This window comes from Dipteris shenzhenensis, chromosome 9, assembly GCF_047967505.1.
Source record: "Dipteris shenzhenensis isolate YYH24624 ecotype China chromosome 9, Dip_SZ_1.0, whole genome shotgun sequence".
Lineage (NCBI taxonomy): Eukaryota > Viridiplantae > Streptophyta > Polypodiopsida > Gleicheniales > Dipteridaceae > Dipteris > Dipteris shenzhenensis.
Window position 1 is genome coordinate 41,129,798 of NC_141604.1, and position 24,055 is coordinate 41,153,852.

The 24,055-nt window shown below is 46.5% G+C and overlaps 1 protein-coding gene across 3 annotated transcripts in view; it reads left to right on the forward strand.

The window, feature by feature from the left end:
* Positions 1–24,055, forward strand: part of ABCC13 (multidrug resistance-associated protein 11) — a 340,660-nt gene that overhangs the window by 30,002 nt on the left and 286,603 nt on the right. For all 3 annotated transcript variants that reach the window (XM_087378873.1, XM_087378874.1, XM_087378875.1), the window contains exon 5: positions 17,030–17,155. In XM_087378873.1, the coding sequence (XP_087234999.1) occupies positions 17,030–17,155 (126 nt within the window). The remainder of the gene's footprint in view (positions 1–17,029; positions 17,156–24,055) is intronic.

The following is a 24,055-nucleotide window of genomic DNA, read 5'->3' on the forward strand; positions in this document are numbered from 1 at the left end:
TGGCTTGCTAGAAATAGGGGCTTTTGTTCCCATTACTTTGCATTGTCCTTTGTACCTTGGGGATTCTCAGACTTGGACATAGTTTTTTTGGACAAAGTTTTCCTGGGGGATTTTTGTAGGCCAAACTTTTGTAGGAGAACTTTTGTAGTCGGCCTTTGTGGGAAGCTTTGTGCATTTGGCTCAGAAATCTGAAATCCCTCTCCATTGACCCCTTTGATAAGCACCTAGCTGTAGTCTTATCTGTACAAAGAGGAAACCCCTCTAACCCAGCCATCTAAGATCCAAAACGATGAAGGGTGCCCTCTAGGAAATCCCAATCTACCTTATGCAACCGCAAACTGATTGCTTTTGCCAGAATATTATAAAAGGTGCCCAAGAGAGTCATTGTCCATTATTGTGACACCAAATTTCTGCAAACCCCCTTTGGAATGAGGTGGATGAGACCCTCTGTGAGTGAGTTAGGCATAGCACCAGAGTCCCAAACGCCGTGTAGGGCTAAGGTAATGGGATCCCCAATCTCATCCCACCGGGCAATAAAAAAAGATGGTTAAAGCCCATCTGTAACCTGGGCACTTGCCCTTATAGATGGTAAGAAGTGCAGCGCTGAATTTCATATTGGTGAAAGATGCATCCAGTGAGACTCTCATATATGGTTTCACCAATAGTGGAATATGCTTCTAAATATGAAATGTGGCATCATCTTTGACTGCTGCATCTGGATCTGTTGTGAGAAGAGAGGCATAAAAAATAGTAGCTATGGCATCGGGATTTGTCTACAACATCCTATCTGAGTCAATAAGCTGTTTATTTGGTCTTGCTCGCTCGACATCGCTCGCTTGATCGACTGCCTCAAGTACAGGAATGGTCTGCATTCGATATTTCCATGTGCCATGATTGGAGTTGTCTAGCTTAGCAGATGCCTCTAGATTGAGTTTGCTAGTTGTAGACATGGTGCAAGATGTGTACTCAAAGTGTCTGTGAAATCACTGTCTGAATCAAATGCGAAACATTGACTGTGGCAAATGAAATCTGTACTATTAGTGAAGGTAGAATTGCAATAGTCATGAATAGAGAAGGAATGCTTATTGACTCTATTACCCATCTAAGTCCAAAATATTCTTGTTCATGGAAGGCATATTCTACTCTTCGATCTAACAGTGTCTGCTGATGAGCCATTGCGGAGCAAGGCTCCTGAATCCAATCATCTGTAGGCCCCCTTTTCTCTTCTCACTCCTCGCTCCTGCACCCCCCCTTCTCGCTCCTCGCTCCCGCTCAGCCCCTCGCTCCTCGCTCCTCACTCCCCTCACTCCCCTCAACCACCCCTCGCTCTCTGCTCTGCCCCCTCCGTTGGCGCTGCTCCTCCCGCTCCAACTCCTCCCTGGGCGCTGCTGTAGCTACCTGCACCCCCCTTCTCGCTCCTTGCTCCCACTCAGCCCCCCGCCCCTCGCTCCCGCTCAGCCCCCCTTCTCGCTACCCGCACCCTCCCTTCTCGCCCCTCGCTCCCGCTCAACCCCTCGCTCCCAGCCCCCCTTCTCGCTACCTGCACCCCCCCTTCTCGCTCCTTGCTCCCGCTCAGCCCCTCGCTCCCCTCAGCCACCCCTCGCTCCCCTCAGCCACCCCTCGCTCCCCACTACCCCCTCACTCAGCCACCCTCCCTCCTTTTCTGCTCATCCACCGCCCCCCCCCCCCCCTTCTCTGCTGCCTCGCCACTTTTTTTTTTGTTTGTTTGTTTGTTTTTTGGAAAAAAAAAAAAAGGAAACCACAATCACCTTTAAAAAATAATAATAAAAATCCTCGCCATCTTAGCCTCTCCTCCTTCTCTACCTCTTGGCTGCCTCTCCACTTCAGGCTTCCGCACTGCCTCTCCACCACCTCGCACTGGACGTGCCTTCCATTATGGGGGGGGGGAACCGGTGCTCCCGGCTGAACATTAACACTAAGATTTGCACCCGCACCCCAAGAGAATGGGGGACAAAGCCAAGAAAGACGAAAATAACAACAATAAAAAAAAGCAAACGACACAACTGAATTTGGAGGATGTGAACACACGTTACAACCGAAGTGGACTCGGGGTAAACAACAAGGCAAAGGTAGGACCTGCCTCAGCTTCTTCAGCCTCTATCTCTACCTCAACCTCAACCTCAACTCCCGCTACAATGTCAGTTTCGTTTTCAGCTCCAACCTCAGCTCCCTCTATCTCTATCTCTACTTCGACTTCAGTCCCCGCTTCAAGCCCAGCTCTAGTTCCAGTCTCAGCTCCACCCATGCATAATGATCTCATTAAGGTGTGTCCTTGGGTTGAGTAGAAGCTTACATAGTGTACTTTAGAATGATTACTTGGTTGCATGTATGTATAGAACAAAATTTTGATGTTTTTGAATAAATTTCTATATCCTATAGTCTTCAAGATGCATGCTTCACATGAAATATAGCACTTATAATGCTTTAACGGTCTCATTCCAAATACTCGATCATTGACATACTCATGCCCATGGCGCCGGTTGTTGTTCCCTTTCCCTCTTCTCCTGTTACAGCTCTCGCACAGCTTATGACCCCTACTTCGGAGGTGTCATACACTATGCCACATTATGCTTCACTCTCCCCTCTCCCTCCCAGTCAGCCCACCCTCCCACACCCCGTTGGGACTGCCTCATCCATTCCACTGTCATCTCCGTTCCTCACTCAGCCACCGTCCAGTTTTCGGACTCAGTCCCACTCTTTCATGCCACAGTCACCACAGTTTCAGCGTGGACATGGGTGGATTGACACACCAGAGGCCCATGAGACCCTACTCACGGAGATACATAGTTTTTGTGAGCGTGAGATGGAGCTGGCTCGCTTCGCACTGGAGCATGTCCGCTTCAACCAGGAGTAGAGCCGCATCATACAGGAGTAGGCTAGGGCCATTCGGGAGCAAGCGGGTCTTATTCAGGGACTCAGACAGGATATCATGCAGCTCCAACAAGAGGTCACAGCCATACACACTGCCCCAGGGAATATGCCGGTGGTCGAGGCACAGATTGCGAGCATGCAATCTGCTATTGAGGAGACTTCCAGATGGGTTGACGTGGCCAAACGAGAACCTGCAAGGGTCACCGTTTCGGCTACCCTCATGGAGCAGCAGCAGAGAGCCAGTAAGGCTCTCAACATAAGAGTACGCGGGATCCCACGCACTGAGGCTACACCGATGGTAGATGCGACTGCGTTCGTGTGTTTGGATGTCCCAATACATGACATCCTTAGCAAGTATCCTTTACTTTTGAAGGGGAAATTCTACAAGCAGTCACATCATACAAGAATCTCGGGCTTGAGTTTGAGAACAACTACAAGTTGAATGGAGAGAGAGAGAGAGAGAGAGAAAGAAAGAAAGAAAGAAAGTGTATTATTGTCCACTAGAGGCCAAAAAGGGCCCATGGGACATCAAGAACTCTGCATACAAGATAGCACAAAATCAAAGTGCCCCAAAGAAGAGGCATCGTCGAATATCATCTAAGTGCTACGCAATATAATGCAAGTGAAAGTACATAATGTCAAATCTGAGCCTAAATACAGAGTAAACTAGATGCAAGGAAACCGCCCCCGGGTGCAAAATGGGGGGGATGAGCACAATATGCCAATGCAAAGATACAAGTCCAGGTGTCACGGAGTCTGAGAACCAAAATAATACTGGAAATCCTGTCCATCGACTCTGCCTCCTGCTATGAGAGTACAAATCTGGGCAAAGGTGAGGTGAGCGGCTGGTGGGGCAAGATCTCCATGAGTAAGTCTCCTCCGAAATGCTGCCATCATCCTGGATCGTCTGGAGATGAAGCGGCGAGTACGTCCCCTATGTAACAAGATCCTGCGGCGCCTACAAACCATCTCATATGTACAGCCACATGGTGGAGGCATGTGTCCTGTGTGGGCTCTGCCGTCCTCGTGCTCCTCGACATCCCCATTTGCTGCCGTTTATCAGTCCATCGTTGACTTTTCTAGCCGCGGAGAAGTCCTTCTAGTGGAAGACTTCAACGCGAGGACAAGGGCCTATCAAGTACCACTTCTTGATTTCAGAGATGATTCCACTCTACTGCAGATGTTGACCTTGAGGAGGCAGGTATGCTATGGGTTTCGGCTGACAGGCGAGGTCCACTCTCATCCTATTTGCAGGCCCTATTAGACCTAGGCAGAATACATGATCTCATTATCTATAATGGTCTTGACAGATGGCCCGCTTCAGGTGGTTTCACATGCTTTCCACATGGGGGGGGCTCCAGTGTTGTTGATTACATCATGGGATCCCCTGTCTTTACATCTCGCATTACTGACTTCACTATAGCACCTCTCCCCCCAGGGGCTGATTATACATACCTTTTCTTTCGCATCTCCACCTCCCTTCGCACAGCACCTTCCACCCCACTCGGTGCTTACTCCACCTACCACGATATACGCTTTGATCGGGATCACTAACCTTCTTACTCTGGCCGTCTGTACATACTTCTCGCTTATATTGACTTCATATCCCTTTTAGAGGATCGTGCTGCCCTTGTCACCCACTCACTACATGAGGCTACCATTCACGCTTTTCCCTACACCACCCGCTCCACCCGTCCACCACCCCCTGGAACCGTACCCTGTAATAGTTGGTACGATGATGAGTGTAAGGCCTTATGCTGTCAAACTCAAATTCGAAACCAAAAACAGTCTTCCGAGCGCACCATATACGCTACGTGAATACCGTAGACGGGTACGGAGGAAGAAACTAGACTTCGCTCGTCGAAACGAGGAGGAGCTACTGAACATTTTGTTTAGTAACAACTCTAAGGACTTCTGGCGGAGATTTCTAGAAGGACGGTCCCCTCCGCCACTCACTGACACCCAAATTTGGTTTGATTATGCACGCACACTTTATGACATCCCAAATCAGCGAGTCCCTAGCCTCTCACACATGCCTCGTCCCACATCCTGCACCCTCTTCACTAGAGGAGGGGTAAAGGATGCTGTAATGAAACTTCATAATGGCCGAGCGAAGGTCCAAGGATCATGAGGGGCTATGCACTGAGTTCATTGCATATGGGATTAACCTCCTAGCCCCGATCTTAGCAAAGCTTTTTAACGAAGCGGTTTGTTTGGGATTTCCACACACTTGGACCATTAACACTATCTCACCCATCCACAAGGCAGGGGATCCCATGAGCCCGCAGAACTACAGGACCATTATGATTGGACATGTCATGTCCAAGATTTATGCATCAGTACTTGACTCCGAGGTTAGCGGACTTGCAGAGTGTCGAGGACTCAGAGCAGCAGGACAAGCCGGATTCCGGCATGATCATGGAACCATGCACCACATTCTGACGCTCAGATGTATCATCGAGGAGGCGAGGTCATGGAAGCAGAGGGTTTATTGTTGCTTTGTGATTTTCGCAAGGCATTTGACACGGTCCCGAGAGCCCGCCTCATACGGCGCCTACAGGACTTGGGTTATGACCAGGAGATCATTTAGGCTGTCATGGCACTTTACGAGAGTTTTTGGGAGAGTTCGGGTAGGATCCGGGTGGACAAACGAGATCATGAGTACCATCGGGGCCAAATAAGGGTATCCTTTGTCGCCTACCTTGTTTGGCCTCTACATTGACGAGCTTGAGACAGTGATGCAGACACAGGGGGGTGTAGGTTGCTCTCTTGCGGGCACGCTGATCCAGAGTTTGCTCTATGCAGATGGCATGGCTTTTTTATCTTCCTTAGCAGAGGGGCTTCAGAGACACCTAGACACACTGCAATCCTTTTGTGAGTCTCATGATTTGAAGGTCAACTTGGGTAAAACCAAGGTCATGATCTTGAATACATCTCAAGCCATCATGCGTCAGGAGCAGTTCACATTTGCGGGGTCATCTATTGAGATAGTTTCATCATACACTTATCTTGGGGTTATCTTCTCCGAACCGAGCTTCACTATGAGACCCGCGATGCAGGCACGCTTGAGTAGAGGGTATGCCTCATTGGCCAAGCTAGAGAGGCAGTGCTTCCGCTCATACTTTTAGGATCCACGCACCAAGGGGTTGCTTTTTGTCTCCTTGGCTCACCCAGCGGGGATGTACTATGAGAGATTGTGGAGAGAGAGAGAGCAAGAGAGTGAGAGCTTGAGAGCTGAAAGCTTGAGAGCTGAGTTGCAATAGAAGAGTGTAAAGAGTACAACTCAAAGAGTGAGAGATAAGGTTTTGTCCTAGTGACAAAACCTTAGTAGTCACTAACCATAGTTAGTGAACTAACTGCGGTTAGGGGGAAAAACCTCTTAAAGAGGGAAAAGTGCCCCTAACTAGCTTATTAAATTACATTGGTCACTGCTGAATTATATCTATAATTCTAACACCCCCCTAGAGTGCCAATGTCATGTACAAGGCTGATCAATCACCAAACGGATATAAGTTCAGGGCACTGCGAAATGCCTCAAACTTTTCACATGGTAGTGCTTTTGTGAAAATATCTGCAACGTTGTCATGTGTGGACACAAAGATCATATGGATCTCTGCTGCATGCAACTTCTCTCTAACGTAGTGATAGTGAACCTCAATGTACTTCGTGCGAGCATGAAACACTGGATTCTTTGCCACTGCAATGGCACTCTGACTATCAGTGAGAATTGGAGAAGGACCCTCCAAAGACAGATGAAGATCAGCAAATAGACGTCGCAGCCATACACATTCAACTGTTGCTGTGAAAGCTGCCCTGTACTCAGCTTCACATGATGAGGTAGCCACTGTAGATTGTTTCTTGCTTAGCCAGGATATGCAAGATTTACCCAAAAAGAAACAATTGCCACTAGTGGACTGCCTAGTGTCATAATCACCAGCCCAATCTGAATCACTGTAGGCATGCATCTGCAAGTCACCCCCCCTGGGAAATAGCAAGCCAAAAGACTTCGTGCCCTGCAAATAACGGAAGATGTGCTTAACTGCCTGCCAATGCATAGTTTTTGGACTGTGCATGTACCTGCTCACTTGAGATACTGCAAACTGAATATCAGGTCTAGTGTTGCAGAGATATATGAGGCATCCAACAGCGTGACTGTAAAGTGTGGCATCAACTCATTCTCCTGCATCATGCATTGTGAGTTTCAGCCCCGGCTCCATGGGAGTGGCTATGGGCTTACAATCATACATGTTAAATCTGTCCAAGAGTTTCTGCACATACTTAGACTGAGACATAACAGTGCCACATGTCTCATGAGAGAACTGGATCCCCAAATAAAAGTGAAGCAGCCCCAAATCTGACATGTCAAAGTTGGTCTACAAATCAGCTTTGAAATCTGCAATTTTGTCTTCATTGGACCCTGTGAGCAGTAAGTCATCGACATAAAGAAGGATGACTAAAATTTCCCCCCCATCCATCTTGATGTAGAGGGTGCTCTCAGTAGGACTATTGTGCAGCCCCTTGCTGGTCAAAAAGGCATGAATCTTGGCATACAATGCACGAGGGGCTTGTTTCAGCCCATATAAAGCTTTGTTTAGCTTGCATACTTGAAGTGCATTTGCTGTAATTTCAAAGCCTGGAGGTTGTTTGACATACACCTCTTCCAGCAAGTCTCCATTTAAGAAGGCTGTTTTTATGTCCAACTGATTAACATTCCACTCAAAATGTGCAGCCATTGCAATAACTGATCGGATGGTGGTCATCCGGGATGTAGGAGCGAATGTCTCCTCATAATCTATGTCCTTTTTCTGAGCATAGCCTTTAGCAACCAGCCTTGCCTTGTATCTGTCAATGGAGCCATCTGGCTTCCGTTTGACCTTGAAAACCCATCGTGTGCCAATGGCATGTTTACCTGGTGGCAAGTCTACAACATCCCAAGTCTGATTTTTTTCAATGGACTGCAACTCATCGTGCATGGCATTCATCCAATGCACATTGTCCTTTGCCTCTTCGAATGTGGCAGGCTCCTCCTCATCAAGAAGAGTACCTGCATATGCTGATTCCACTGAATTAGCACCTTCCATGTGCCTTGCTGCACTGCGAGTCCTGCCAGGTAACGGAGCATCAATTTTACTCTCCCTGAGAGTCTGTAACAGCCAGTTTGGGACTGTTTTTGCTGCATGTATGTCTGCAATTTCTTGCTGCACCACGTGTTCCATTGCCTGTGGAGGTGGCAAGACATCCTGTGGCAGAACTAAAGCATCGGGAGGTGGCTGTAAATTCTGATTTGCATCAGTAATATCAGCAGGGGAACCCAAGGCAATGGGTAGCAACCCCTCAAAGACATCCTTTGAAGAAGAAGGCATTTGAAATTCAGCCTGAGTGTGAGCTGAATTTTCAGCAAATATCACATCTCTACTGACAATGGTCTTGCGTGTAGCAGGATTGTAGAGACGGTACCCCTTGCTTTCTGCACTGTACCCAACAAATATGCACTTAATGGCTTTATCTGACAACTTGTGCCTAAATTCAACTGGCACATGAGCATAAGCAAGGCATCCAAAGACTCGGAAATGATCCACTGAAGGCTTTCTCCCATTCCAGACCTCATAGGGAGTTTTTGTTTTTAAAGCCTTAGTGGGAGCCCGATTCAAAATGTAATTGGCACACATCAGACCCTCAAGCCAGAATTTGTGAGGCATGTGTTTGCTTTTCAGCATACATCTGTCCATCTCCATGAGAGTTCTATCTTTCCTCTTAGCTTTGCCATTTTGCTGAGGGTCCAGCCTCACTGTGAGTTGATGCACAATACCCTTGCCTTTCAAAAAAGCATCAAAATCTGCAGACAAGTATTCCCCACCTCTATCTATGCGCAATGTCTGTATCTTGACTCCGGTTTCATTTTCAACCATGACTGAAGAGTGTTTAAACACCATGAACACTTCTGATTTGCGCTTCAGCCCAAAGACCCAAGTGAAATTGGAGTAATCATCAACAAAGGTAACGAAGTAGAGATGACCACCCAATGATGGAGTCCTCATGGGACCACAAACATCACTGTGTATAAGCTGTAATTTGCGGACAGCTTTAACTGAACCATCCTTTTTGAAGGGGAATCTATGCATCTTGCCTAAAATGCACCCTTCACAGGCATGTGGAGGAGGTATCTCAAGAGGTGGCAATGCATCGACCATGGAATGCTTCTGAAGTGTCATCAAGCTGTTGTAATGCATGTGGCCATATCGGGCATGCCATAATTCTGCATTCTACATGGCAGTAGTAGGGGTAGAAACTGCAAGAGCATGGGCTGCTCTTTTCTCAAAAAGATCAAGCTGAAAAAGCCCACGCAGTAGAGTACCAGATAATCTTAAGGCATAATCATCTTCCCTGTCTCGGACAGCACATTTGTCATCCTCAAAGATGACCTGAAATCCAGCTCTGTTAAGAGTGGACACTGAAAGAAGATTTTTGGTTATACCAGGCACATATAAGACATCTGAAAGTCTGAAAATTGAGCCATCAATGGCAGTAAGCTCAACATCTCCTGTGCCACGTACTGAATATGATGAGTTATTGGCACAAGTGACTTTCTTACCAACGGGAGGTGGATGCAAGGAAGTAAAAAGACACTTCCTAGAAGTGATGTGCTTGGATGCACCGCTGTCAAAATACCAAGTGTTCAGTGTTTCATTGACACTGAGAGCAGATGCATCCGTAGAAGAGTCATAACTGCAAGTCAAAAATGCATATGTATCATCATTACAAGTGGCTGTACTATCCCGAGCATCTGGAGCAGCCAGCCTAGAATCTGAAATGCAAGATAAAAAGGCATAATCCTGTCCAACAAAGTTGGCTGCAGCATCACCACTGTCAGATGCATGAGGAGCTGAATCTGAAACAGCCATACCGGAGCTGTTTTTCTTCTCTTTTGCAAGCCTTTTCCTGCATTCTGCAATGTGATGACCTGGCTTTTTGCAGTAGTGACAAAAACCCTTCTTCTTGGGCTTACTTGCATCATTTTTAGCCTTTTGTGAAGGCTGTCCTGACCCACTGGAAGGCTGATTTACTGATGTCTTTGCCTGTCCCTTTGTTTTTTATTTAAACTTTGAGAGCATAGCTTGTTCACCTGCACGTGAAGCCAAGTTTTTCCTGGTCTGCTCTTCCTGAAGCAGAAGTCCTATCAACTCATGAAAAGTGAGAGGATTTGCACCCCCCCTCAATGATAAGTTCAGCGAGGTATGAAAGCTGAGATAAGACTCAGGAAGAGAATTTAGAGTGGTAGTAATCATCTCTGAATCAGGAATAATCTCATCTATGTTTAATAATTGCTCTCTGAGATCCTGTAGCTTTGTGAGGTGGACTGACATGGAGTCACCCTCTTTTATATGTGTATTATTTAACTCTCTTTTCAAGAAGGATACCCTTGCATCATTCCGGGCTGCATACATGCTTTCTGAAATATCCCACGCTGCCTTCGAGGTCTTACACGACCGGATATGCGGAATGATAAATCTTTTCACTGAAAGAGAGATGCATGACAAAGCTAAGGCATCCCGTGAATCCCATCTCTTCTGCTCTGGAGTAGTGGCTATAGCTGCACCAACAACTTGTTCTGCAGTTGCACCCTGTGCACGACCTCTTCCACCTCCTTGCTAAGGAGGGGTATTAGGTGCCATACCTGCTGGTCGGATCTCACCCCCATTCACATAATCCCATAAATTGCGAGAAATCAGAATATTGCGTACCATAAAACTCCAGAGGGAGTAGTTGGTACCATCCAACTTGTCTTCCTGTGAAAGACCACCGAACTGGAAGTCATTCTGATTTTGTTGGGCCATATCTGAGAAAGAGATTTAAGCAGATACAAAACTGAATTCCCTTATTGGGAATGAAATGCACAACTCCCAAAAAACACAGCCAAGCACTGCTTGTAAATGCAACTGAGATTTCTGTACTTGCACTGTCAGAAATCTGTCCAAGCATCAAAAACTCTCTAGAATCTGCCAAAAGTGCTGCAAAACACTTCAAGAAAGGCAGTATGAACTGAAAACTCTAGAAATTGCTCTCCCAACACAAAAGCCCCAAAATAGGCCTGAAATTGCAACCGGAAAGGGGCAAATTGATCAAAAGCCCCAAATGTTGCAAGAATTGCGCTCTGTCTGCAAAAGCCCCAAATTTCACTGCGAAATTGCAGTGTAATTACAAAATCCCCAAATTTCTTCAAGAAATTGTACTGCAAAACTAAAAGCCCCAAATTTCGAGCTTGAAATTGCAACCTAAAAGGGGCAGAAGTACAGAAAGCCCCAAATTTTGCAATTTCAGCAGAAAGCCCCAAATTTTTTTTTGGGCTAAACCTCTTAATCTGCCTGCAATGTCTGCTTCACAAGCAACAATGAACCCGAAAATACCCAAATGACTGCAGAGATCTGCAAATGTCTGCACCAAACAGGATGCCCCAAATTCTTCCAAAAAACTAAGCCAAACAATGGCTGTCTGCAAGATGTTCATGCCTAAGATCACCTGCAAACTGTACGGACAGATAGTACGGAACTGTCAGTCTGTCTGTACGGCAGTTTGTATGGAAATGTACGGAAGATTGTGAACAACCATACGTACTGTACGGCAACCAGCATCCAGCGATGTACGGAGGACTGCAACTGTAGGGCGCCGCACGTGCGGTACGGAAACGCAGATCCAGTACGGAAGAGGTACGTGCTAGTACGGACGACGTATACGCAAGGCTGTACGAAATGTACGGCGAACGTACGGACGACGATGCGGAAGGTACGACCAGTACAGAATGCACAGGTACGGTGGGTACAGCTGAGTACAGGCAGGTACAGGCGAGTGGCATAGGGTACGGATTTTGTACAGTCGTACGGATTGTACGGACAGTCGTTTGATTGCTTCGAGCAGGTACGGGTCAAACTTCAAGCTGGTACGGACGGCAGGATGAAGCATCAGGTGCACGAACTGTACGGGCACAAGGAGCTTGGGCTGGAGGCAAGAGCTCAACGAGGAAGGAGTGGGGAGCAGGATCAGCCTGCTCTGATACCAAATGTGAGAGATTGTGGAGAGAAAGAAAGAAAGAAAGAAAGTGTATTATTGTCCACTAAAGGCCAAAATGGGCCCATGGGACATCAAGAACTCTGCATACAAGATAGCACAAAATCAACGTGCCACAAAGAAGAGGCATCGTCGAATATCATCTAAGTGCTACGCAATACAATGCAAGTGAAAGTACATAATGTCAAATCTGAGCCTAAATACAAAGTAAACTAGATGCAAGGAAACCGCCCCTGGGTGCAAAATGGGGGGATGAGTACAATATGCCAATGCAAAGATACAAGTCCAGGTGTCACGGAGTCTGATAACCAAAATAATACTGGAAATCCTATCCATCGACTCTGCCTCCTGCTATGAGAGTACAAATCTGAGCAAAGGTGAGGTGAGCGGCTGGTGGGGCGAGATCTCCATGAGTAAGTCTCCTCCGAAAAGCTGCCATCATCCTGGATCGTCTGGAGATGAAGCGACGAGTACGTCCCCTATGTAACAAGATCCTGCGGCGTCTACAAACCATCTCATATGTACATCCACAGGGTGGAGGCATGTGTCCTGTGTGAGCTCTGACCTCCTCGTGCTCCTCCTGGTCTCTGTCCTCTGGTATAGCGTGTGCCTGAGCTCTATCAGGCTGGGCTCTATCACGCTCCGGTCTGTGCTGATGGTCTCTGAGGTAGTCTCGTCGAAGCATAGTGGCCTCCCTGACATAAAGAGCTAGGCAATGCTGATCCTCGTAGTCCATCACTCGTGAGAGAGGTCCAAAGCCATCCGTGAAGAGACAGTGGAATCTACCTCTGAGCTCATAATATAGCGGGCATCTGCAAATGAAGTGCTCCTCTGGCTCCACCTCTCCCATGGTGCAACAAGGGCAGCAGATCCTGGTCTCTCGGCCTGGTCGCCATCCATCCTCCATGCGTCGCATCCTACCAGCCTCTATCTCGAGCTGATGCGAAGAGACTCTAAGCTGGCCAAGGGCAATCCTCAGTGAGTGGTACATGTGGATACCTGTATAGCCTGGTGGAATGACAAATCCATCCTCTGAGATCCGAAGGAAGTGGTCACGATATGTGGCCATCTTCGTCGGAAGCTGCGTGGGATAAATCCAAGTGCGATACGTATGAAGCTGCAGCAAGTCTGCTCTCGTGACCTGGCTAAGCTCGTGGCGAGTCAACTCGACATGAGGGGCATCTATGCTGTATCGGAAGGGAGGCAGTCTATCCATGTCTAGTCCAAGAGATGTGAGCCACCTAGTGAGTCTGAAGTACCAGTAGTGAGAGAGAGCAAGAGACTGAGAGCTTGAGAGCTGAAAGCTTGAGAGCTGAGTTGCAATAGAAGAGTGTAAAGAGTACAACTCAAAGAGTGAGAGATAAGGTTTTGTCCTAGTGACAAAACCTTAGTAGTCACTAACCATAGTTAGTGAACTAACTGCGGTTAGTGGGAAAAACCTCTTAAAGAGGGAAAAGTGCCCCTAACTAGCTTATTAAATTACATTGGTCACTGCTGAATTATATCTATAATTCTAACATGTACGGCAGTCCTTGTTGGGGGCCAGACTTGTCGGATCAGAGTGGGCCTGTGTGGAGCGGCTACAGGTTCTCATGCTATCACGGATGATTTGTGGTAACTCATCCGTTCCTCACCAGATCATTCAAGCTGAGTTTGGGTCACCCCCTTTACAGCTAGATGCTGCATTTCAGGTCCTCACATATCTGTACCGAGTTAGGGAATATGGGGATTATACCTCGGGGCGTAGCAGGCTACCATGGATAGCTCTATCCTCTTCTATGGCACTTGCAGCAGGAGGAGATCAGAGGTGCTGGTATGCACGTACAGAGAGATGGTTTGAGCGACTGGGGCTATACATGGATAGGCTACCTCCCTTCCAGTATAGCATGGATGCTCCGTTCTCTCCCCTCTTATCACACGAGGTCAACTAGGTTATCCGTGAGGATCTACTACAGCTACACACTTTTTGGACCTGGTTGGAACCGAGTGAACTCCCAGTGAAGCTTAGCTTCTACAGAGATTACTTCTTACATATCACAGCAGAGGGTCTCATTGACCCACCAAGATACACACAGATTCACCTACCCCACTTGATGAGGATCTCTCTTGGGCAGTTCCGGGTCTCTTCACACAGACTTCGCATCGAGAGTGGCAGAGCAGAGCGACTACCCAGGGAGCGGCGCATATGCACACTATGTGACATACAGGAGGTTGAGACAGAGGAGCATTTCATCTTCAGGTGTCATGTGTACTATGAGATCCGAGGATGTTTCCACTGCCTCTTCAGAGATAGTTATGGGATTTTAGCCCATTTCCTCTCCTACCCAGACCAGCGGTGTTTGGCAGGTTTCATTCATGAGGCACTTCGACACCGCGAGAGGATACTCCGAGCACGGAGGTAGGAGCAGACTTCTTCCTCGGTTGATCCCTCTCAGAGCTCTATCACGGAGTTCTTTCAACTAGATCACATGGACCCCAACAAGACGAGGCCTCGACATGACCGTGACCCTGAGCCCGTGACCCGATAGCTTAGACAGAGGGTCGACACACATATCACACTTGGAGACATCCCCTCCTTGTTTAGAGTTGGAGCCTGACCGACGGGGGTCACAGTAGCTCTGGTTAGACGCAGAGCTACGACCAAGAGATATGCCAGGACCGCACCTCTGAGTGGCCGACAACACTCTATTGCCGACTTCATGCCTCCACTGCCTCATCCATCCTAATATCTTGCTGTTGCTGGGGATGATGTTGATATTGATGATGATGTTGAGATTGATATATAGTCGACCATCGACATGACTATGTTGTACTTAGGACTTAGTACTGCCATTCTGCATTTTTTGCATTTTTGCATTTTGCATTGGTATGGATGATCGTTTAGTAGCTCCACTACCACAGCTCGTTGTATCAGGATTTTCACAGTCTCATAGACCCATCGGTCTTCCAAAGACTTTAATAAACTTTCTTTCTTTCTTTCTTTTTTCCCTTTGTAGGGCTACCAACTGCTGGCAAAGAAACAATTTTCTGTTTGAGAACCCCATGTCTCTTGGTACTTTTGATCGGATAATAGAAGTTACTAATACTAGAAAGGGCCGTTGCCACATTTGAAGGCAATAGTACTCGACCTTGCATATGAGACACCCAAATTTGTAAAATTGTCTCTATGAGGTCCTCCTTTGCATAGAAGGCATATGAAATCTTGATCCTGGTAGGGTGACCTCTTCTATGAGGCTCAGAAATCATCAAAACCACTGGAAAGTGGTCTGAGGTAGAAACCGACGGAGAAATGCATACTGATCCCCACCTTGATCCAAGCCCAATTGTGAACATAAAATTTGTCAATGCGTGTAGGGATGGGCATCTGAGATATCCTTTTCGACCACAGAATAGGAATGATTGTGACTGACTGTGAAAGGCATCATCCATCCAAACATCTCTACCACTGAACTGAAATAGAAAGGCATCCTAGGAGTTTGGGACCTACCTCACGAGAGACTTCTGAGGCTAGCACTAGAGTCCTCTATACAACTAGTAGAGAGTGGGGTAGGTACAGCATGGTTTGCACGCATCACTGCATGGTTTGCCAGTCATGGCATTTAGATGGATTTGCTTCCCCCATTTCAGTATAGCATGGATGCACCGCCCAAGTTGATCCCACGGGATGAGATTAATTGTAGCATACGGTTAGATCTCCTCCAGCTCCACACATCTCGCACTTGGGGGGGGAACCAGGAGTTCCCCACCAAGACCCAGCTCTACAATGACCACTTTCTGAGAGTATTGGAGGATGGGCTCATCATCAGACTTGAGGACAGAGGAGTCTCACACGCATTGAGGATTGCCATCGGACAGATGCGGGTCTTGTCCCATCAACTGAGGATCGAGATAGGGAGAGCTACACGCATACCCAAAGAGTAGCGGACTTGTAGGTTGTGCACAATGGGGGCAGTCGAGACAGAGGAGCACTTTCTATGTGTTTGCCCAACCTACTATGAGATTCGAGGGCACTACCATTGCCTTTTTCAGGAGGGGTACGGCTTTGGCCCACTCTCACGATTGATTCACCTCCAGGACCAGGTCTGCTATATCGGGCTCTACCTAATGGAGATGCGACGACATAGGGAGACACTACTACGACATATCAAAGAGCAGCATGATGGGACCACCGCACCACATGGTACAAAGGTAGACCGAGCGCAGAGACATGTCACAGATTTCTATGCATTTGACTCAGCCCAGGGCACTCTGGGATAGAGGAGGAGGAGCTAGCCAACATGAGAGATATATGGATCGGTGGAGAGAGCCGACACAACACTGCTAGGCGAGGGACACAAAGACCGTACACGATGCGACAGGCGACCAGAGCACACACGATCGAGGTTCGACCTATTTCAGCTCTCCTTAGCGGAGATCTTGACCGAGGCAAGGCTTTGGTGCATCCATTGTAGATAGTGATTGGCATTTCCATTGCAGCAGCAATTTGTCTTTGTGTGTGCATTGATTCAACTTGTGTGTTGGTGGGTATTGTAGTCTAATAGACCTCCCCATTTTCTTTCAATCTCTTTTGATAACAAATTTGAAATTTGCACGCTGGTTGATTTTGAGTAGAAGTTCCAAATGATTGATCAGCCACATAGATGAACTTAAGGAGACTTATTATGATGGAGACTCTTTAATTTTTAGGATTAATATCAAGTTGTTCAGATTCTTGAATCTTGTAGGGCTTCAAAAGATTGACAAGAAGAGTTTTCTGCATATTTTGCACAATCCTATCTTTGCAATTTTGTAATATATAAAATGTATCACACTATCAAGCTACTCATTGGTTGGTTTGGGTGGAGGCCTTGATTGTTTCCCCATTGTATATTCAGACTTTCTGTTCAAATTGCTAGCAAGACCTTTTTGTTGTAAGAAATAGAATCTTACAAACCAAAACTAGAAACCTGTCATTGCATTTCAGAAGGCCTGTGTTAATGAAGCAATCTGTAAATTACTTATCATTTGTCTTTATTTGGTAATTTAGATCTTCTTTTTGAGTATGAGTTTCTTTAATCATTGAATATTTTGATAGGTATCCTCATGGTGGGTGTTACATTACTATTATGAGATGGTCATGGCTAATTACCGGCTCCTTCATTTTTGGTGGTTTTTGAGAGCATTTTTCCATATTCCATTTCTATACGCAATGTTGACAAAGGTATGAAACAAGACTTTCAATAGACTACATAAATGTCATTTGAGGATCACATGCACAGAAAATACCAATTTGATCAATTTTTAAAACAAGCAGTCTCAGATGAAAATGTGACTTCTAGCCTTATCAATACCACTATTGATTTGTGATGAAGAAAAACTGAACTGCAGTTACAAATTGAAAGATTTTCTAAGAACACATAAAACGGCAAAAGTATATCTAAGAGCAAAGTTGCCTGTTGGACACAAAATAAGAAGGAGAAGATCGCAGTTGGAGGAGGATTCACTATGGAAACTCTACTGCTCCTCTTCCTCATCCTCTTTTGTCTCTGTAATTCTTTGGAGCTCCTCATATTTCCCTTTACATCTCTTGTATGACGCCTTGTATTTTCACTTTTTGTGTGAAACATGTCACTTGGGAAGTAAGCAAGCTCATTTCTACCTGAGATATGCGCTTAAATATTGACAGAAACTTAGTACGAAGACTTTGTATAAATGGATGCTCAAGTATGTGTGGGTGTGTGGGTTTGTATGTGTGAGAGCATATTTTATACTATGGTCTACACCCACTGTTGGGTGTTGATGACGTCAGTGGGGATGTCATAGTAGCTAGTCCCTGCTATGCGTGATGGAGTTTATGGTTTTCAATCTTATGAGTGATTATCGTGAGATTGAAACTGCACTATGTTGTGTTTTTAGAGGATGAGTTTGGGAATGTTCCTAGATTCATCTAGGTATATAAAAGCTCTCTTGCAAGGACATGTGGTGAGAAGTGTATTCTGCAATATCGAGGTTTTATGAAGTGCTCCTTACTGAGCTTAAACATCGGAATGTATTACTTGAGGCATTACCACTGATGTTTGGCACGCAGATGGCACAAGTGTTACTGTGGTCTCCCACCAAAGATTGTCAAGGTCTTATATTCCATAGCTGCCCAATGTGAGTGGCAGCCTCCTTGAATGTGTGGAAAGATCTTCCTTTCATTGCTGCCTCTCTTGGTAAAGTGGTTTGCCCTCCTCGTCTATCGATAGGGAGTCAAAATAGATTTTGTATTCTAAGATAAGCCTACCATCCCTTCTTTTGCTATAGATGTTGAAACTATGAACATGGATGCTAAGTATTTTCAATGTAAATGTGGTTTATTTGCAGGAGCATGTTACGAATATCACAAGTTTGGCCATGTGTCTACAAAGTGCCCTCTTTTGTTGCATTAGCTTCCTCGAGTGGCAGTGTTGTAGTCTGATTTGCCTATTTTTAACAAAGTGACTACTAAGGTGTCTAACGGGAAGGGCAAAGGCAAAATGGGTAATGCATCTCCCCCTGGGTTGCAGCTGTGGCAATTGCCCAATGTCAAAGACAATAGTAAGAAAAGGGAAAAGAAAAAGTGCAGCCAGATGTGGGGAACAACCCCAAAAAACCAGGCTTGACATCTATGAGGTCTCCAACATCAAGAGCGTTGAATGAGTGTGAAGTTGCATCGGGTCAATCTGCTGCACTCCATGATGTCACTGTAGCTGGTGCCCTATGGACTTACATTGTCAAAGGGAAACATAGTAGGGCTGACACTAGACATGATATGATGGTTGATGGCATCGATGTCATGGCACATGATGCTTGCTGATTTGCTTTTTTGCTTTCATAGAATTGAGTTATTTCCTCCATGTATATACCTCTTAAATGCATGTCTTATAACGTATAGGGCCTCTCTGACCTTAAAAAATGGAGGGTTTCTTGGCATTATGTATATAAAAAAGAGCCGCCACATATAGTGTGTTTGCAAGAGCATAATCAACACATGCTTGTTGGAAAGCATGCTATGATATATTTTATGCTAGCTTTGATGGATATTTTGGTACTTTGCTCATGTGTAAACATGCAAATGGCTAGTAATGCAATGCCTGGTGCAGGGAAAAATATATGAATTTGCATCTGCTTATGCCCCACAAAACTCAGCTGATAGAACAGGTTTGTGGTTGGAAATCGCAACTTGTCCGTGGCTCAGCAATGCTCTCATTTTGTGGAGATTTCAAAAATGCTCCAAATTTGGATGACAACACAACACATCAAGTGACCTAAGCTTTGCATTGCAGGCTGGGCTCAGCAAGGGCTGTAAACAGGCAATACATTAGTGACTGGGTGCCTGCTAAAAAGCGACTGCAGGCTTCAGCTGCCTTTGTCAGTGCAAGTGCCTTGGGTATGGCAGCAGGACCTGCCCTAGCGGGCTTTTTTGAAATACAAAAATCCTTTCTAGGATTGACTCTCCATGCAAATACTTTGCCTGGATGGGTAATGGCTGCTTGCTGGCTGCTGTATCTTATCTGGCTTTGGATGGGTTTCAAAGAGCCTGTTCGAGATCAGAGTACAAAGGAAGATGTTCAATCACCTGCAATAGCAAATGAAGGTAGCCTTCGTTATTTCTAGTCAGCCTTTCCATAAATCTCTCTCTCTTTTTGCTATCTCCTCCCTGACATCCTAGATTTGGCAAGGTAGCAGCATTTTTTCCATATCAAGATAAACACCAAATAGGATACATAGGATGAGCAGCACAGGATACTATCACACCCCCTATCTTGTCCTAGACATGGCCTTTAATGAAGCCTTATCTTAGAATAGACAAGTTCCTACATAATTACTCTCCTTGATCCAGCAAAAAGTCTCATCTCTCTAAGGAGAGGGCACGAATGTCTAATAGTAAAACACATGCTCAGATAAGACAGCTTATATTCATATACAAACAGTTGCTCCTGCATCAAAAGCTTCTTTGAGTCAGGAAAGTGGTCAAATTTTTTTTGTTTTGGCTGAAAGACATTCATCTAAGCTTTAATGACAGGAGCCTTCCATTCTAATTGTAAGGTTCAAAGTGGCAAGACCCAAATTGTTCTAAAGGCTAAATACTCTAGTAGAAAGTACTTCCGGAATGAAATTCAAGGCACAATAGTTCTAGGCTAAATAGTCTGATAGAAAACACTTCTCCTTGTCCTGGCCACACCCTGTTCAAGCTGGGACAACACTTGGATTCTTGCTCACCCCCCCCCTTTCCCCCCTTCTTCCGCCGGCCCTCCCTTCCCATCAAGCTTTGGCTCAGAGAGAGATTCTTCAAGAGGGAGCTAGTTCGGGGGACATTGATTTTGTCAATTGCTCAGAAGCAGAGCTTTAAATACATGTGGAGGCTCTAAATAGCCCAGCTCCCTGATGGCCCTCTAATGTGATGCAAAGAGCTCACGTATCTGTGTCTGTTGGGCTGTCTCCCGTGGTGGCGGGGGGCATGCCCTCTTGGAGCCTGTATCCGATGGGCTGCATCGAGAGTAATGCCTCGTTGTCTTTGGTGGTTCCCTCTGACGAGGGCTGAGATGTTAAACCTATTACACACGAATATAAGATAACAATTGCATGAAATGGAATGAGATATAACAAGGCACTATATTCGTGAGAAATACTGAAACTATATCTCGATAACATTGGTTGTGCACTCTGCATGGAGCCATAGAATCATATATGACACCTTTGAAGGTTAGGTGAAGCATATCTCACCGATCATCATGATGAAACTTAGCTGAGAAGAAAACCTCCATATATTGCGCCATGATCAAAGGCGAGATCGCGGTGCCACAGCTCGAGATAATTCTCCAAACATGCAACATGCCACATGGTTGTCATTCTACCAACCTCCTTCAAACCTAACCTAGACAAACTACTAACCCAATCGAAGTTTGTCTTCAACACAATCCTCAAACTGAGAATGGGTAATCTCTGATTAGTCATGAGAAAATCCTGCTGTCAACAAACTAACAAGGGCCCAAAACAAAGAGCCTTGTTCCAAAGTCGATGCAGAACTGAACCGAGAGGATACCAAATGTTTCCACAAAACAAAGTGGAACTATCAAAGACCTCCTGCTCAAAATGTTTACGGCTAATCAAATAGGAAAAAACAAACTAAAATAGCGACACCAAAAACTGACAAACGACACTTTGCCTCAACCCTACGGGGCATTTTTGGCAATACAAGTCTGTATTATTCTAGTTTATTGGCTGCTAGAGCAGCATGTGCTTTTAGAAAGTATATTCCTCATAGTTAGTGTCATCAGCGACGCACATCCCTATGAATTCCTCTGTCACTGCATGAACTGATTCGACCTTGCTTTTTCCAGCTTCTTTGTTTCTCTTCTATGTGTCTTGGCGCTTCTTGAAACAATATTGCTCCTTGTGCCTAGGCTTTCCACAGTATGCACAAGTCAACTGCCGCAGGACTACCACTTACAGTTGCCTTTTGATCCATTGCATGCAAGTGCTCTATCTTCAAGCCATTCATTCGTCTGCCGTCTTTTATCATCAAGCAACATAGCAATCATCTCTTCAAGGCTGATGCTTGCATTAACACGTAATATCTTGGAGATATCATCATATTTAGTGGTCAGACTGGAAAGAAGGGCAGCTTTGGAGTCATCTTCGTCTACCTCAACACCGAGATCTGGAAGCTATCGCACAATTGTCTTCATGTAATTAAGGTGTTCTCGCAGCATGCTACCATCCTTCATATTCAATCCGAAGAACCTTGGAGTTCTTCAGGCGTGCTCCAAACATAGTATCAATCAACATCCAATTATCCCGAACGTTCTTTGTGAGATCGATATGGTGATGAAACTTGACACCTAAGGCTCCAGAATTCGGAGAGTTTGTTTGTTCTTTGTCTCCCATGTGCTGACCTTCTCTGGAGACTCCTGAGCTGCCTTGCCAATAGGCTTCTTCTCAGCACTTGAAACAACACCCCAAAGACCCTTTCCATGAAGTAAAGTCTTAAGCTCAATTGCCATGCAACAAAATTCACTCCAGTGAACACGATTACTTTCACAACTGATTGTGTTTTGTCTCCATATATTTTCTCTCTCATAGGTTTTTTTAAACCTCACAGAGCTATGTTGTGAGGAGTTCCCGAGCTCTCGTGTGAGCTGCTGCCCCCCCTGTTGCACGCCTCGCTGATCCCGCTGCCTTCTCGCCATCTCTCCCTGCCCGCAACCTCCTCCGCCTCCCCCTGCCCTCCTCCTTTGTCTCTCCCCCGTCATCTCCTCCCCGCCTTCTTCTCCCCCCCGCCATCTCTTCGGCCTCCCCACCTCTTCTTCTCCCCCCCACCTTCTCTTCCACCCCCCCCACCGTCTCCTCCGCCTCTCGCCATCATCTCCTCTTCCCCGCCATCTCTTCCGTCCCCCCTCTACCATCTCTTCCACCCCCCCCCCCGGGGCCTTCTCCTCGGCCTCCCTCCCGCCTCTGCTCCGCCTCCTACCGCCCCTCCCTCCCGCCTCCTTCGGCTGCCCCCTCGCCTCCCCCTCACCTTCCCTGCCTTCTCCACCTCTTCCCAGCTGCCACCCCGCCCCTTTTCCGCCTCCTTCCCCGCCCTCTCCCTCCTGTCCTATCTTCCCCTCCTCGCCTCCTCTCTGTCTCCTCCATTGACATCTCTCTACCTCATCCCGTCCCTCTTATCTTTTTACCCTTTGCAGCACGGGTTTTTGGTGCTTGTCTAGAGAAAGAAAACCTTGGTGGTGACCCTTGGTTTGGCCAAAGGGGCTCTATGGCAACACCCTCAAATCCCACAGCTATTAAGGTCCTTCTTTCTCCAGCCAACAAGCAACAAGTACAACAAGTGGTTCAGTCCCTCCAAGACAAGGCGATGTGAGCCCGTTGGAAGCCGACCTGTGAGCCCGTTGTGTTGGAGAGGCGTGTCCTTTTTTTTGTGTTGCCTTGATGCCCGAGTCTATAAGAGAGAGCTCTGCAAGGCTCAAGGATCCCCTCAAAGGAGATTGATTCTCTCCCTATCTCTCTCTTTCACACTCTCAAACTCTCTAAGAAGAAGAGTGGGCGGAAATGGAAATTTATAATGAATGGAAATCCATGACAGAGATTTTTTCTAGGTAGAAGAGAACTCTCAATCTAAAACTAAAATTACTCTTGGAGAAAACATGATCTCCTAAGGCAGGCTTACAACTAATCTAGAAGACTAGACCTAAGCTCTGATACCATGTGAAAGCGATCAAAGCACCGCGAGAGAGACATAGGGTAGCAAACACTCAATCTATTGCAATGTATATCATCAACAATACATAATAGGCTTCTTTTAGAGAGAGTCCTTTGAATAGTCAACACCTGTGGGATCCTCTGATCCACAGCTCTCCTTGTGGATGTTCTCGATCCACATCCTCACATCATGTAGTCCACATCCTAAGGTGGCTACTTTAATACTTTCCTATACCATACCTTAGCCTCTAATTATGTGCTCATGGCACCATATTCGTCAATAGGGTAGGCCCTAGAGGGAGTTCCAGTAGTGGGATCCGGGAGAGTGGTTCTGGCCCTCCAGAGGCGGCCTTGCCGAGCAGGTGGACGAGGTGCCCTTCTTTTCCTACACCACACGGATTGGCAGGAGGCTTCAGATGGACTCTTTGATGTGGACCCCTTCGAGGGAGATGCATCGGATGGCCCAAAGAGTGCCTCAGGATGTCCGTTCCAAGCTTTGGACGTGGTTATGGTCCAGTTTGTGGCCGAGGAAGATATCCTACTTCTTCTGGCTAGCCGCCCATGGAGGCTTGCCCATAGGACCGTGGTTGGAGCAGATGCAGGTGGAGGGGCAGTGTCATTGTTGCTCTGCTGGTTTTCTGGAGACGATCCCGCACTGCCTTTGGAGCTGTTGTAGCACAGCGAGGATTTGGATGGGAGCCCTCAGGATCATGACCCGTATGCAGAGTCTTGAGAGGGACTACACTTCGGGTATGGTGGCCTGGTTGACTGAGGGAGGACACACGTTCTAGATTGATGAGATCTCTCTAGCTTACCAGGTACAGGGTCAGAGCATTCAGAGGATAGAGCTCCATGAGGCGGCCCTCTTGACAGCCTGGCTCCTCCTCCAGAGGACTAT